The 17,343-nt window shown below is 37.4% G+C and overlaps 1 protein-coding gene across 1 annotated transcript in view; it reads left to right on the top strand.

Annotated features, from left to right (window-relative positions):
• SLC15A5 (solute carrier family 15 member 5) overlaps window positions 1,014-17,343 on the top strand; it is an 84,775-nt gene continuing 68,445 nt past the window's right edge. Inside the window, exons 1-3 of the mRNA XM_021092295.1 lie at window positions 1,014-1,374; window positions 2,852-3,074; window positions 13,977-14,146. Coding sequence (XP_020947954.1) covers window positions 1,014-1,374; window positions 2,852-3,074; window positions 13,977-14,146 — 754 coding nt within the window. The remainder of the gene's footprint in view (window positions 1,375-2,851; window positions 3,075-13,976; window positions 14,147-17,343) is intronic.

Here is a 17,343-nt window from a genome sequence, read left to right on the forward strand (position 1 = left end):
AAATAACATTCCTATACTCACCCCCTATGTTTTGAATGATTATGACTTTGACCCAATAATTCCATTCCCTTGTCTTCCTATGTCCTTGCAGCTAAAGCCCTAACTGTTAAAGTGTTCTCTTTTACTGATGCTTTTTAAGTTTAATTTGTGCTCACCCGCTTTCCAAAATAGAATGCTAACATCCATTCACTCAGCTGGAGGGTCAGGGTGATTCCAAATTCAATATTCCCCAAAGCATGTATATGGGATAGTTGCTGTACCCCTGTTGCTGACTAATAATGAGTCAAATAGCACCTTTTGATTCTGATTTCCTCTGAGAGGCTGTTCTACAAGCAAGGGGTCAACTTAAAGGAAGAGGGTTTTTGTTTAATATTTTCTCCTTTCATTAGTACACTTAAATTACTTTCTTGCAAACTCTGCTTGTTACCTAAATGTACTAGCACTTTTGTTACCTAATTAGCTTTCTTATCAGAATTCAAACCAAAAATAACAAGAAATGTAATAACGATAAGGTATCCTGCCCCCTCAAAACAGATTTCCTTTCACGCTTTATCTCTTAGTACTGTTCTGGCTTGTTTAATTAAGGTATCAGAAATTATTAGACTCAAATTATTTCTTGATCTAGTGCTCAAATTCTCCTGAAAAACTGCTTCTTCTGCTTCTGTTTTTAAACCTTTATCAGTGTGAGGCAGATGAGTTTCCACACCTATGGTACTAGATTCATGTAAATCAATATAATTTTGGAGGAAGAGCCTAATTTAGCCTGTAAGTAATTAGACAAACAAATCAGATTGGGCTACATTGAACTACCATGGTTTAAACACTCGTGTCTCCTCTCCTGTGCTCCTGGATCATTAAAATGAACAACATTAATGTGCAAAAACCTTATGAAACTTTAGCACAGAGTTGTGAAATTCAAAGCAAAGATCTTATTTATTTTTTCATTAGAGGGGCAGGGGCAAAAATCACCAGGTTCAAACCACTAGCATACATAGCATTCAAAGAGGGTAGTCATGTCTGTTATAGGCTTTAAAAACACCGATGAGAAAGTATCTTTAAATCACAGGATTGAGAAGGAGGAAACTGTAAGCCATATTGGTTATTTCTCTTCATCATACTCTGTGAAAAAAATTCAGCTTGGAATCTGTTTGCTTCTAGTGGAGCTGTGTGAGAGGTTCACTTTCTTTGAAGTTGTCTGCAATATGATCCCCTTTTGCACCGTCAAGCTTGGCTACCACAATTATCAGGCCGCCATTTTGAACCTGTGTTTTATTGGGACATCAATCCTTACCCCTGTGTTTGCAGGATGGCTTGCTGACATCTGCCTGGGAAGAAACAAACTGGTCTATATTTGCTTATTTCTGCATTTCCTAGGTGAGTGCCCTTTTCTGACTGCATTGCTTTGCAACTTATTTGACGGTATTTTTGTTAGAATATTTGGTTTATGTTATTCCCACTTCCTTTTAGCGTAAAGTGTAATAAATGAGCTAAGACTGTTGTTTCAATTTATCTTAGTCTCTGTATTCTTTGAGGGACACTGGTATGTGTGTGTGTGTGTGTGTGTTATAGGATACTTTGATATGTTTATTATTGCACTAATTATATTTTATAATAATTATCTCTTCACATGTCTCTCTTCTCTACTCTATAGAACACACTCCTTTCCCTTCTTCTTACTGCAAGCCCAAATTTGTGACAAATTCTGTGTGAAAATATGAAGTTCATTTGCTTCACAGCTAAAGTGAAATGTGCTAAAAAGGTGTTTCGAAGTTCATGCAGACTAATTGAGAAACATTTTCATCAAAAGGCAGGCTTTCCATTTGCCATATAGTAATTAAGATTGCATTTGAAAACATGATGTCCCTATTATGAACTACGGCTACATGCTAAAAAAACAAAATGAGTGAGTGAGTTTAACACTACATTCTGCTTCTTTTCATAGTGAACAAGAGTTATCTCTACAAAAATTTGGGAGTGAAGTGATTGCAAGCAATGTTGGGGAAATAGCAAGTTTGTTTGATAAGGTATAGAGATCAAGTTGATGAACAGTCTAGAAATTAAGGCTGGAAAGTCCAAGTTGCTCTTCTAGACAACAAGGAGTTACTGAAACTATGATGAACACATTGGGGAAGTGCTTCAATAAACAGGATGAACAATCACAATGATAGCTTAGAGAGACAAGAGAAAATCTCAGGATGCTGGTCTAGGTGATGGAGAAAACTACTAAAAAACTCCTCTCCTCCCAACTTGTATTATAACACTCACCTCACAACCCCCACCCCGGGCTCCTCACCTGTGTGTGTGGCTTCAAGGCATTGCATGAGAAATGAGAGAAATAAAAGGGCTTTAAAAGGAAAAAGAGAAATAGAAAAAGAAAAGAGAGGCTATGATCTCCTCTACAATAATGTTCTTAAAACATTTTATTTAACAAGTTTCTGAGTGTCTGAGATCATTGAGTTTTCTCTCATTCCATTGATTAAGAACAAACAACTCTTACCAGTGGTTTTCTGGGAGGAGAGGGACTAAAAACATCTTTAGTCTCTCACATCAGGTATTTCTGAGTTGTTTTAATTTTGTCAAAATAGACACAATTTGCTTAAACATTTTGAGAGAAAAAATAGCTCAAGTTTGAAGGGAAAAAAACCAGGACTCTATAGATTCATCAAAAACACATATTGAGGGAAATATTTACATTGAGGAAAATTGTATTACCTCCAGAATTGCCATGATGAAATATTTTAATAAGACAATCACATAATGAGGCTCTGTTCAGAGGAAACGCCTTATTTATGATATGGTTTGTTGAGTCAATGGTCTATGCATATTTATTCCCTTTTTCCTTTATCTCTAGGAACTGCTTTGTTATCTGTGGCTGCTTTTCCCTTGGAGGATTTCTACATAGGCACTCACCATATGATTAACAACATACCAAAAAAGGAGCAGAACAGGCTGTTTCACGTAGCCCTTGTGGCCCTCTGCCTTGGCACAGGAGGAGTAAGAGCCATTGTCTGTCCACTGGGGGCTTATCGTCTTCAGGAGTATGGACCCCAGAATCGAATGTCTGTTTTTAACTGGTAGGTAGCATGGGCTAGGAGGGAAAACAGGTTTATGACATTCTTCTCCCTTTGGGCGTTTCTCATCGTTTGCTCTCTGGTCCCATTTTGATGGTGGTAGTTTAACCTTTGTCGTCGAGTGGGCTGGGTAGATGACAGTGGGACAATACCTGGGTAGTGACAAGGATTTAGCCAGTAATTATGGGAGCCTATGAGTTAAGGATAGACCCACACAGCTTATCAGCATCAGGTAAACATGTGTGAAGTGGTTTTTCATATGAATAGAATGTGGATTTGGAACCAAATAGGCCTTGGCGGCAATCTCAACTCCACTTCACAAAATTGCCTGACCTTGTTCTTTGTGAGTTGGACCACTGCTGAAGAGTTATAATAATACCTCTTCTTGGGTTTTATCATAAGTGATAATATGTGTATTGCTGGCCAAGAATGTAGCAGTGGAAGTAATCAATAAGCAGTAGATATTATGATTAGTTACGTCTATATGGTAATAGACTTAGAAGGCAGGGATTATAAATTCAGAGAGAAGATGATAATGCTTGAAGAAGTATTTTACAATTTGTTAAAACATCTACTAGCACCTCTATTTCACATCCACTCTACCTCCAACTCTTGAAAGAATTTATACTCCATGAAAACCAAACCACCATCTATGAATCTTTGTCTCTCCCAGTGAGTTCTTGTACAGTTTTATGTGTTTTGAAGGAACCAATTTTTATCAAAAAAATCCAAGAAAAAATTGAAATTTTGATCTTGAGGCTGAGTATTTCAGCATTTAGTAGAATTATTGATCACTAGATGTCAAATAGATCTGATATATATATATATGTCATATATACACATATATGTACATATATATATTGTTTTTTGCTTCCTCTTCTCTTTGAAATGGGTTAGCAACATTTTCTAAAATATGCTGTCTTTCCATCAATGTTAGCAGTCGATAAAAGCAATGCATAGGCAACATCAGACAAAATATTTACAGAAAATTCATATTAAGTGATTAAATAAAAAAACTTTGGAATAAATATTATCTAGATATGTGTAGCTATCTAAGAGAGTTCCTTTTTCTCTTTCCTTCCATCTTTCTTTCTTTTCTTCTTTCTCTCTACCCCCACCCATTATATTAATATTGCAAAGCACTCAGGCCTATTTTGGATTAAGTCCAAACATTAGAGAATAATGCAGTTTCACCAAAGGTGGAAGAGACTCTTTACTTCCCTATAGCAAATTCTGCCTCCTTGACCTGCCCAAAGGAGAAAGAAAAATCCTTCTTTTTTATTCTATTCGGAGGTTTTAATCCTTAATTAGCAACATCATTTTGATTAAATAAGACTCTAGAGGATTAAGACTAGAGAGCAATCAGTTGTTCTGAAAGATTGCTCTGGAGAATTTATTGTACTGTGGTCTTAGTCATTCAGCGTTGTGTTTAATCAAAGTGACATTTCTCAGTGTTGATTACAAAGGAGACATTATATGAATGAAATATTTCCTTGGGGAAATGGAGGGGACACCCAACGGGTTTGTGCTTTAGGACACTGGAAAGGGGGATGAGGAATGGAGTGAAAATGAATTTCTGTAGCCAGGCCAAATTTAGGATGAACACATTTCTTTGGTTCCTTATTATTTTCTAATTTCATTAAAATCTCTGATAAAAGGAATCATGCAATACTTTTTAAAGTTAAGCACTGAGAAATGTGTATAAAGAACCAGGGTGTTATTCTTTAATGTGATAAAAGACCATAAAAATAATAAGCTCCTTGAAGGCTGAATATGTTTTTATTTTTTTCTCAGTTCAATTACTAAACTACAGGAAAACTTTTATGAACACCTGCTTGTTGCAGTTTATAGAAATGGATGTTCATTCTATTCTGGTACATACTGCAGGGGTTGGTGGCAAGATGGACAGAGAGCCTGCTGGGAAGCCAGACAGCTGGCAGGATCCTAGCTTTGTCACTTGGGAGTCTTACGGTCTTCAGCAAGTTCCCTCACCTCTCAAAGCCCCAGATCCCACACCCTCAGAATGAGGATAACTTGGAGGATTATTGTGTGGTTTATACACCAAGTATCCTAGCACATTATAGGTATTCAAATCAGGATAGCTCTCACTGCTATTATGAAATGACGAATAAGTCATCAGCTAAAATCATTGTGCAACTTCTGGGAAAGAGGGAAGCCATTTAGGAGAAGGCCATCTTTAAAATGAGCAGCCCATTGATTTATAATCTATTTCTCCAAGTCAAAAATGCCCCTAGAAATTACAAGGTTGGTTAATATAATGAATTTCAGCACTTTCTTTAAAAAAAAAAAATCATACTACTTGAATCTGGAACCATTTGAAGGCTGAGAGTCCAGTTCTGTTTTCAGCACAGATGTCAAATGTTCATAGTTACAGGACCTTTAATGAGAGGTGTCATTGCATCTATACCACCTAAAGCTTCCCAATGAGCATGCAAAATAGTAGAGACTGGATGTCTTAGGCATTGAAAGCACCACTTCAGAGTAGAGCTGCCAAATATAGGTGAGAAAACCTCTCCTAGCCAACATCACCATCTGGTATTGGATCTTCCTCAGCTATGCACCTCATTGAAAGAATAAAGCTAAACTCCCTGAAAACAAGAAGCATAATAATCTGCCAACATCTCCTTGTGCCATTATCCAGATCAGAACCTGGCTCTTTCAGCATTTTTTCCACATTCTGAGGTGTACAATTAAGAGTCACTCCACTGGAGATCATGTAGGTAAATACACCTGTGCAGAATCTTTTCTGGAAGCAAAAGGAATGGTGAATAATTAAGTCTGTTCATGACCATAATTTTAAATTCTACCAAAGTTAGCCTTAACTCCTGCTTTCACATTTCTCTACTTACTTCACCTGACAATTTGCATCCCATTTGCATATCATAGTCTGTTGCTAACCAGTTATCAGAGTGAATTATACATGATGTAAAGACCTAAATAGTATATTGGTAGATATCTTAAAAAGTCTAGACACTGACTTATTCCATTCCATAAATTTTGAATATCTGGTACTCAATTTGACTGCACATAATATCCATCTCATACTAAAATGTTCTGATTTTAATATTTATATAAATTTAATGTTTTTTATCTTAGGAAAACACTAGAGGTTAAAAAAATTATTATCCCATAGTCTTTTTTCCCAGGCTTTTTTTTTATTGCTTTTTTGCTTTTGAGGGTTGCACCTGCATGGTATATGGAAGTTCCTAGGCTAGGGGTTGAATCAGAGCTGCTGCAGCTGCCAGCCTACTCCACAGTCAAGCAACACGTCTGTGACCTACACCACAGCTCATGGCAATGCCGGGTACTTAACCCACTGAGTAGGGCCAGGGACTGAACCTTCATCCTCATGGATACTAGTCAGGCTCATAACCAACCGAGCCACAATGGGAACTCCCCCAAGGCTGTTTTAATATTCACTTGAGTTGTTTGGGAGCAATGATTCTCAGACCTAGATGTCTATGAAAGCAACCTAAGGACTCAAAAAACACTGATCCCTGGGCCCTGCTACCAGAAGTTCTGATATTGTGGGCCTGAGGTGGAACTAGAGACTAGTATATATATATATTTTTTTTAAGCTGCCTAATTAGTCAGGTTTGAGAACCACTGCTCTCAAGCAGTGTAGGGTGATTTTCAGAATCACTTGAGGGCTTTGTTAAAAAAAATGTTTCCCATGCCCCACCCCCAAGTTCCCAGATCAGAATTTCTTGGGAGCCTAGATGGAGAATGTGAATTTTTAGCAAGCGCTTCAGAATTCTGAAAACAGTTCCAGAGACATAAGGAAAGGGGACTCCAAATATAGTCTAAAGATATTCTTGAAAAGAAATAGAACTAAACATGGATGGAAGGCACCTATTTTGTACCAGGATGCTTCAGAAAGTTTTGAGAATTCATAACAATTTTTCACTATACTTAGAAATCTCCCTGATTGAGAAATTCTACCCAATCCTTGAGAATAGAAACAAAACACAAATTTGCATAATTCTGCAATAGTAAATCTTAATTTATAAGGTATATTTTAGACAACAAAATCAAAGCAGTTCATGGAATAATCTTGTTAATACTCATTAATCTAGGTACACCTTATTTTATTACGATTTGCCTTATTGTGCTTCACAGCAATAAAGTCTTTAAATTTTAAAAATTTATAAATTTTTTATAAATTTTAAATTTGATAATATTTACAAATTGAAGGTATATGGCAACCTCACATCCAGCAAGTCTATCAGCACCATTTTTCCGACAGCATTTGTTCACTTCAGGTCTCTGTGAAGCATTCTGGTAACTCTCACAATATGCAAACTTCATTATTATCATATTTATTATGGAGATCTATGATCAGTGATCTTTGAGTGTCTACTATCATGTGCTAAGGTTCGGATGACGGTTAGCATTTTTAACAATAAAGGATTTTTTAACTACGGCACACACATTTTTTTAGACATAACGTTACTGCATACTTAATAGACTACAGCATGGTGTAAACATAACTTTTTATATGCACCGAGAAACCAAAAACTTCCTATGACCTACTTAATCTTGGTGTTCTGGGACCAAACCCATATTATCTCTAAAATATACTTGTACTCAGAATATCTTGAGTTGCATACTGAGGAATAGCTTTTAAAAAAAATCACTAGACCTTCCAAAATTCTCTTTGCATGGGTTCTAGCCAAGTTTAACAAATGCTATCCGCTCACCCTAATAACAACAGGATCTCCTTCATTATCTCTGCCAAAATTGTATGCTTTCAGAAAATACAACACAGAATTTCTCTCCAACATATAACTATGTATTCTAAAACATATTGAGGAAAAAAAATAGAAATTTCTTACATCCCTTACTGATCCCGCAGTTTCCTGCTTTTTTTTTTTAAGCCCTGCTTGGTTGCTTTTAAGCTTGGTAGGTACATCAGTAGGGACTTATTTTTCATCAGTAAACGTGCAGTGGTTCAAGGATCTTAAACTCAGAAAACAAGAAAATGATGCACATTGTTAAAAAACAAAGTTCAATGGAGTAAATTTGAAGGCCTAATTGGCTTCGTTAGGTGATGCGTGAATTGGGCAGCATCTCAAGTAGCAACTTAAAAGGGTGTTCTGAGGGACTGTACGAAATGGAAGGGTTTTTTTTTAAATAGGAATAAGGGTGGGGCCAGAGCACTGTTAGCACAAGAAAAGCAAAGGATACCTTTTTGAGGGGGAGAAGGGAGTGGCAGGGGGGTTACCAGGAAGACTGTCTCTTCTTCTCCTGAGGGGTAGAGAAAGCCCACATGACAGATGACTTCATGGATGCTGCCCAGAACTTTCCAGATGGGTTGACTAAGAGTACATTTCTGGGGAAGCTCGAAACTGCAGTTAAGTCATAAATTAAGTCTAGGTTTGGAATCATGGGCTTTAACACAAGTAACACCATTCTGAGCCTGTGGCTTTCTCTTCAACAATATAAACAATAGTTAAAATTGGGATGTTGACAGAAGAAAGGGGAACAAAGACAGAAAGGGAATGAGAGCAGGTTAAAAGAGTGAGAGAGGGAGTTCCTGTGGTGGCATAGCAGTAACAAATCCATCAAGTATCCGTGAGGACTCAGGTTCAATCCTTGGCCTTGCTCCGTGGGTTAAGGATCTGGCATTGCCTTGAGCTATGGTGTAGGTTACAGACGCAGCCCAGATCCAGCATTGCTGTGGCTGTGGTGTAGGTTGGCAGCTGCGGCTCCAATTCGACCCCTAGCCTGGGAACTTCCACATGCTGCCAGTGCAGCCCTCAGAAGACAATAAAAAATAAATAAATAAATAAATAAATAAATAAACAAACAAACAAATAAAAGAGGGACAGAGGCAGGGAAAGCAAGAGAAAGAGAACTGAACTACTGAAGTAGTCCCCAAAATTTCTTAATTAAAAATAAAACTTTTACTCTAATAGTGCTGTCTATTCACCAAGATCCATGATCTTCCTTTATTAAACTGCCTTTTCTTTTCTTTTTCTTTTATTTTTTGCTTTTTAGGCCTCCCCCACATCATTGGAAGTTCCCAGGCTAGGGGTCAAATCAGAGCTGTAGCTGCTGGCCTACGCCACAGCAACCAAGATCTGAGCTGTGTCTACAACCTACACCACAGCTCATGGCAACACCAGATATTTAACCCACTGAGCAAGGGCAGGGATCCTAGTTGGGTTTGTTACCACTGACCACGACGGTAACTCATAAACTGCCTTTTCTTTAATAGCATTGTTGAAAAATACTTGTAGATAAAAAGTAGGAACTGCAAATTTTCCTTTTGGTCTTCCTCCAAATTCATGCCAGCTGGAGTATTCACTGAAGTACTTCAGTGGGCCAGTGGTTACGCTAAAAGAAGCACTGACTGACAACAGCCATCCACCATGACATCAGCACCCCTGTGTTTCATTGACGCTTCTAAATAGCTCAGTTTTAGCCAATTGAAGAATCACAAATCCCATGGTGAATTATCCCAAAATTGTTCAAGGCAAAATAAAAAATTCTGCCTGAATTCTTTAGGTTGTCCAGTAAGGTTATGAAGACCTGAGTTTTCCTTCCCACTTCAGTACCTTCTCAAGTAGGCTGGAAAGACAATTTCAAATTTTTCTCTTATAATCTCTTAGAATAAGTCTGGGAGTTCCCACTGTGGCTCAGCAGTAATGAACCCAACAAGTATACATGAGGACATGGGTTCAATCCCTGAACCTACTCAGTGGGTTAAGGATCCAATGTTGCCATGAGCTATGGTGTAGGTCCACACACAGCTCAGATCCCCCATTGCTATGGCTGTGGCATAGGCTGGCAGCTGAAGCTCTGATTCGACCCCGAGCGTGGGGACTTCCATATGCCACAGGTGCCGCCCTAAAAAGATAAAAAATAAAACCAAATATGTCTGAAGCATGTCAAAACTGGCCAGTCTAAGAAATCACAAAATATTTGAATGACTTTAAAAAATAAATTAAGGTGAATGTTTAAAATAAATAATCTCAAAAGGATTGCTGAATTTTGCAGCAACAGGGTTTTTTTCCTCCCTTATTTGTATTCAACACCATAGAATCATGAAGACAAAAAAAATTACCACTTATATATATTCCCAGTTATTTGCAGTTCCCGGTCTCTGTTTAAAAGTAGACTAAAGAAACATATTTTTACTGCTACTTTCAATTTTCCTTAATCACTGGTATTTGTTTTGCTTTAGTGCTTTGCTCTCTGACTTTCTGTGTGAGAGGTGCTTTATATATTCAATTTGCTGGTGAGCTATGAGATGAAAGGAGTCTTAATGGTGAGTTTGAAGACTATGGATTTTTATTTCTTTTATTTCTTTCTTTCTCTTTTCTTTTTTTTACAGTTGATGCATATACAATTTCACCCCTAATTATCTATGGCTTGTCCTGTCCAGGGATCAGCAAAGACATATATAAAACATGATTGTACTAGGTAATTCTTTCAGAAAATTACACAATCAAATAGGTTGGGTGGCATTTGTTAAAATACATTTAGTACTTATGTGAAATCTCTTCCTATACAGATATATTCAGCACTATAATTCTTTGGTTTCTAACTGTATTTCACAAGCTGTAAGTCTTCGAAGAATTGTAATTTTCCTTGACCCTCTTTGGAGCAATTCAGTTTACATCCCCCCATGGTACACTGAAGACTCACATGGTGTCCTCTTGGATTTTCTCAGCATTATTTAGCATTTGAAAAAAAAAAAAAAAAAGGAAGGTTTCTTAAAGATTGAAAGGACTATAAAATTGCTTGCAGCTTCAGCTTCCTTTAGTTGCTACAGCCACAACTCAAGTGTGCAGCTTGCAATAGCATAAAAGAATGACCCGAGGCTGAGCCTAGGCACTCTATCCAGTTGCCCTAGAAAATCCTATCTTTGTACCTTCCCTGCACTCTGATACTGTGATAAATAAATTGCTATTAATGGATTACAGTCAATCAACTTGCTCAGCATGGCCATGTTTGACATTTGATTACTTTTCTAGGTCAATTATTGAGAGTTTAACTTTCATGATCTTGGATGGGGTGATCATTTCATGGGTACATACATATCAAAACTTACCAACTGTACATTTTAAGCACAGGCAGTTTATTATATCTCATGTCTATCTCAATAAAACTGTTTAAAACACAAGGGGAAAAACAACAGTAATAAAGATATTATGTTATTGGCATAAGGATAGCTTAGTAGGACAGAATCAAGAATCAGAATAAAAACACCACATTTATAAGGTCAATTGATTTTCAACAAAGATGCCAAAAAATTCAATGGAGAAAAGATATTTTCAATATACTGTGCTAGAGTAACAGGATATCATTGAGAAAAAAAAATTACCCATGACACCTTACTAAAAAATTAATTCTAAGTGAATGATTAACCTTACATAGGTCTAAAACCATAAAACTACTTTTTTAAAAAGGGTGAAAATACTTGTGACATACATTTAAAAAGTATTCTTTACATAGGACACAAAAAGCATGAACCAATTTTAAAAAATGAATTGAAATTTATTAAAATTAGAAACTTTTGTTCATCAAAAAAATTCACTAAGAAAATGAAAGGCAAGCCACAGATTGTAAGAAAACATTTTAGAACATATATCTGACAAAATACATGCAGCCAGAATATATAAAGAACTCTTACAAATCAGTAATAGGAAGATAAACTACCCAGTTGTAAAATCATAGAGGGAGTCCAGGATAGTCCAAGACAGTAGGCCCAACCCTTTTTACAGATCCCCCTTTTTGCCTCTGAAAAACCCTGGACACAACACAATAAATAAATACAGGAGATTCGGAAAGGTAGGAAGAAGACAGACTCTAGCTAGAGGTCTTAGAACATGAGAAAGGAGAGCAATGAGTTTTTGGGAGGGGTTTTTTGCCACCAGTGGGGGCAGTGGAGAACCCTGGAATGCCAACAGGTATGGGGGAGAGGGAAGCTCCAGGAAAAGTCTGCTCCTCCTTAGGCAAAGTACCAGGAAAAGGGTAGCCTAACATAAAATAATATCTTTTTGATAATACATGCTCTACTTCAGGCAAACACTGTGGAAAAACTGCCCCAACTCCCTCCTCTGACTCCATAGTTTCAGTAGGAAAGAGGAATCCAATATTTTACACACTCACACACAGGTACACATACACATGCATAAGCACACACACTTGAGCAAAAGCAATCAGGGACACTCTGCTTCCCTGTCTGGAGTGGTGTGTTGATGGGATCACTTGAAGAACTGGTCTTCCACTCACTGCCCAGAAGAAGCAGGTCATGCACCAATGCACCCTCCTGGATAAGGTGAGCTAAGCACAGCAAGAGCCAAGCTCCCACCATGAATCAGCAAGTGGAATGAAGTGAGGTCAAGAGGCTGGTCTTCAGTTAATAATCTAATTCTGCATCCACAACTCCTCCCTCCCCCTCCCCTCGGTTTGCAGTACTCTCCTCAGGGAGGAAGGAAACAATCCTGGTTAAAATTAATCTCTCCAGGGAGTATAGCTCAGTGGTAGAGCATGTGAATGCAAAATTCAACTCTTCATCCATTATATTACTGTACACACAGAGCCAAATAGATCTGGAAAAAAGTGCAAAATCATGCCATCACACTAAATTCATGGCCAACATCAAATGAACCCTTACTATCAACCTTCAAGTGTACAGTATGTAGTCATTCTCTCTCCTCCTCTTTTATATGACTATTTCTAACCATTTCCTTTTTTCTCAAACCTTCACTATCCTCTTCCTGTAGCCAGTCTTACCTGTTGACTCTGCTTCTTCCTTCACTTAGAGGAAGAAAGAGAGAGAGAGAAAGAGGAAGGAAGGAAAGAAAGGAGGAAGGAAGGAAGAAAGGAAGGAAGGAAGGAAGGAAGGAGAAAGAAAGAAGGAAGGAAGGAAGGAAGGAAGGAAGGAAGGAAGGAAGAAAGAAAGAAAGAAAGAAAGAAAGAAAGAAAGAAAGAAAGAAAGAAAGAAAGAAAGAAAGAAAAGAAAAGAACGAAAAGAAAGAAAAGAAAGAAAAGGAAGGAAGGAAGGAAGGAAGGAAAAAAGAGAAAGAAAGAGAGAAAGAGGAAGTCAGGAAGGCTAAAGAAGATATACAATGGTATAAAGTAGTATACAATGGTATACTTACTCAGCCATAAAAAAGAATTAAATTTTGCCATTTGCAGCAATATGGATGGACTTGAGGGTATTATGCTAAATGAAGTGAGTCAGACAAAAAAATACAAATACTCAATGACATTACTTATATGTGGAATCTAAAAAATACAACAGACTGGTGCATATAACAAAAACCTCAGATACAGGGTACAAACTAGCAGTTACCAGAGGGGAGGGGCAATAAAGGATGGGGGTGTGGAATGTATTATTGTGTGTAAAATAGGGTCAAGGATGTAGGGTACAATACAGGGAATACAGCCAATATTCTGTAATAACTGTAAATGGAAAGTAACCTTTAAAATTGCATACACATCAAATAAATAAAATTCAAAAAAGAAAGCTAATAAATATTTGCAAAATTGGGAGTTTCTGTTGTGGCGCAGCAGAAACAGTTCAGACTAGGAACCATGAGGTTGAGGGTTCGATCCCTGGCCTCTCTCAGTGGGTTAAGGATCTGGCGTTGAGCTGTGGTGTAATTGCAAACACAGCTCAGATCCTGTGTTGCTGTGGCTGTGGTGTAGGCCAGCAGCTGTAGCTCTGATTTGACCCCTAACCTGGGAGCCTCCATACGTCGTGGGTGTGGACCTAAAAAGCACACACACATACACACACACACACAAATTTGCAAAATCTAGTTCAGCTAACATGCTACTGCTTTATAGCTTATATTTATTAAAAGTATTAAAATTAGCAATTGTTATCTGAAGTAACTCAATGGTAATTTTTGTCTTGTACCCCAGGTTTTACTGGATCATGAATCTAAATGCAACTATTGTCTTTCTGGGAATATCTTACATCCAGCACACAGGGGCCTGGACCCTGGTTTTACTTGCTCCTTTTATGTCTACACTTATGGCTTTGATAAGTCTTCATATGATACACTATAACTTGATTTATAAGCCAGAAAAATGTAAGTAAATCACACTTTCTGTTAACTTTTTTGTTTTTTATGGGTTTCTTGACACGTCTCCTTCCTCTTTGATTCCCTTTTCTTTCAACTCATAGAATGTGTAGATACGGCCAGTTATTACACTTGAGACCAACAGTCTGCAAGAATATCAATAATCTCCATCTTCTTTTATTTTTCCCTAGTTTAAAAAGTCTTAATAATGGAATATTTTAAACATAAAAGTAGAAAAAAAATCCCATCTATCTAGCTCTCAGCCTCAGCCATTCTCAGCTCATCTCACTTTCTTCCCATCCTAGCTGGTAATTCTGAAGCTAAACTAAATATTATAGCATGTCCTGTGTGTGTGGGTATGTGTGTGTGTGTATAAATAAGTTATATATGTGTTAAGTGCTTTAAAAAATATACACAATGTAATTAACACAGAGAGAATTTCTCAACACAATCATGTATCTGGTTACTAATCTCTCTGTTTCTATTTTTTAAATTTCTTTTGTTTTGCTTTATAATTTATTCACATCAAATCCAAAAAAGGCCCACATATCCCAAATGCCAGATATGTCCCTTAAACCATATATAGTCCCCCTTCATCTCTGTCTATTTTAAGTTTTTTAAAAGAAATCTGAACATTTTGCAGAGCATTTCCCATAATGTGAATTTTGCTGATTACATCCACGTGATGTTATCTAGCAAGTTTTTCTCCTCTTTAATTCCCCTAAATTGTCTGATAGTCATAGGTCTTTGATCAGGTTCAGATTTTGGGGGGTCAACAATCATACATGGTGTTACATATTTCAATTAAGAAGCATAATGTCTGATTATCCACTTTCTCAGAGTCAGCACCAATTGATGACTTTTGCCTAAATCCAAAACCCCATTGGGGGCTGCAAGTTAGTTATAGTCTATAATTTCTTCTTCTATTAGCTGAAATAATTCTATAAAGAGAACTATCTCAACAACCATTTAATTTTGTGTAAGAAAAATGAAGGTATGGGTTGTATAAGAAAAGATAAATAGGAGTTCCCGTCGTGGCGCAGTGGTTAACGAATCTGACTAGGTTGTGGGTTCGGTCCCTGCCCTTGCTCAGTGGGTTAATGATCCGGCGTTGCCGTGAGCTGTGGTGTAGGTTACAGATGCGGTTCAGATCCCGCGTTGCTGTGGCTCTGGCATAGGCCGGTGGCTACAGCTCCGATTCAACCGCTAGCCTGGGAACCTCCATATGCCGCGGGAGCGGCCCAAAGAAATAGCAAAAAGACAAAAAAAAAAAAAAAAAAGAAAAAGAAAAGATAAATATCTAATTCTTTCTATTTTTAGATTTTCAAATTAATGAGTTGAGCTTCCATGTTTTCAAGATAACCTATTAGTTGTTTTTCTATGCTATTATTAATTAGTGGACATAAAATTTCAATATGTTTTAACCCACTGCAATTATTGATGCTCGAATTGTTCCATATTTGGGCAGTGAGGTCCTCCTCATGTTGGTGTCTGAATCCTTCAGACAAGGCTGTGTTGTCTTTGAATGCTTCCTTGCTTTCTGCTATGACAAGATAGACTATGGTCATCATTTTCTTCCTAGAACTTTAAATCATCTCTTTCCTTCAGAATTGTGTTTCCTTTTCTTGTATAATGGTATTTAGAGACTACAGTCTTGGCAATGGGGGTGTTTATTGCTACTTAAGTCTATCACAGTTTCTAGGTCTTTTCAGTGAGCAAAGCTAGAGAATGTCTTTTTTTTTTTTCTTTCTAAGATAACATATATTTTGGATTATACGAATGCCCTAATCAAAACCAGTACTACAGGATTTTTACTTAACCCTGATTAAACTCAAGTCTTTTTTCTACTTCTTTCCATGAAAAAAATCCCAGTTCACAATGATTGTTGACAGTTTCAAGTTCCTTCTTTCCTTCCTTTTCTTCCTCCCTCCCTTTCACCCTCTTTTTTCTTTTCCTTTCCTTTCCTTTCTTTTCCTTTTGTTTATTTTCATTTCTTTCCTTCTTTTTTACATGGCCACACAAAGAAGTTCTCAGGCTAGGGGTTGGATTGGGGCTGCAGCTGAAGCCTGTGCCACAGCCATGACAACACCGGATCCAAGCCACATCTGTGACCTCTGCTGCAGCTTCCAGCAACCCTGAATCCTTAACCCACTCAGTGAGGCCAGGGATTGAACCTGCATCCTCACAGAGACAATGTTGGGTCCTTAACCTGCTGAGCCACACAGGAACTCCTCGAGAGTTTTCTTTCAGTTTGTTTTTCTTTATGTTATATTCCCTAGGAATGTACAGTAAGATGATTACGTTTTAAAGTCACTTGGTATAGTTCCTCTCTGCCTGGTTATGCCACTAACTTTATAAAAAATTAAGTGCATTTGTTCCATTTTTGAGTGTTTTTTTTTTAGGTGTTGAGCAAGTGTAATATAATTCATATTTTGTGTTAAGAACTTTACATCCAAGGAGTTCCATTGTGGCTCAGTGGGTTAAGGACCGGACATTGTCTCTGTGAGGATGCAGGTTCAATCCCTGACCTTGCTCAATGAGTTAAGGATCTGGTATTGCTGCAAGCTGTGGTGTAGGTCACAGATGCAGCTGGGATCTGGTGTTGTCCTGGCTGTGGTGTAGGCCACAGCTGCAGCTCTGATTTGACCCCTACCCCAGGAACTTCCATATCCCTCAGGTGTGGACATAAAAAGAAATTTATATCCAATATCTCATTTAATAACGTGTCAACAATAGGAAATGGTGTTAAAATTCACTTTTTGCATATAAAGAATTAGACAACAGTTACTAAAATCTGGACCCAGATCATTCCTAGTAAATGGGAGGAAGCACAGAATCTTTGTAGCTCTGAATCTGCAAGTCTCCTATCCAAAGTATTTCTATATATTATACTCAGTCTAAACCACTCAAAGCTAGATGTGAAAATTGGTAAATAGCTCATATGACCTTGTCATAAACATATACTGTTTAACATCTATCACTTATTCCCCTTATGTCACAATAACAATACTTCCAATATCTTTAAAAGACTGATAGATCTTTGTAGACATTATTGAATTACAGTGTGAAGCTTTACCTGATGGGCATAGTTTTTTGGACTTTGCAGTTACATATCTGCATAAATGAGATTTTTTTTTTGCTTCTTCAATTTTTAGTGAGATATCATCGGCATACAGCACTATATAAGTTGTACAATATGATGATTT

The sequence above is a fragment of the Sus scrofa genome, chromosome 5 (assembly GCF_000003025.6).
Source record: "Sus scrofa isolate TJ Tabasco breed Duroc chromosome 5, Sscrofa11.1, whole genome shotgun sequence".
NCBI classification, from domain to species: domain Eukaryota; kingdom Metazoa; phylum Chordata; class Mammalia; order Artiodactyla; family Suidae; genus Sus; species Sus scrofa.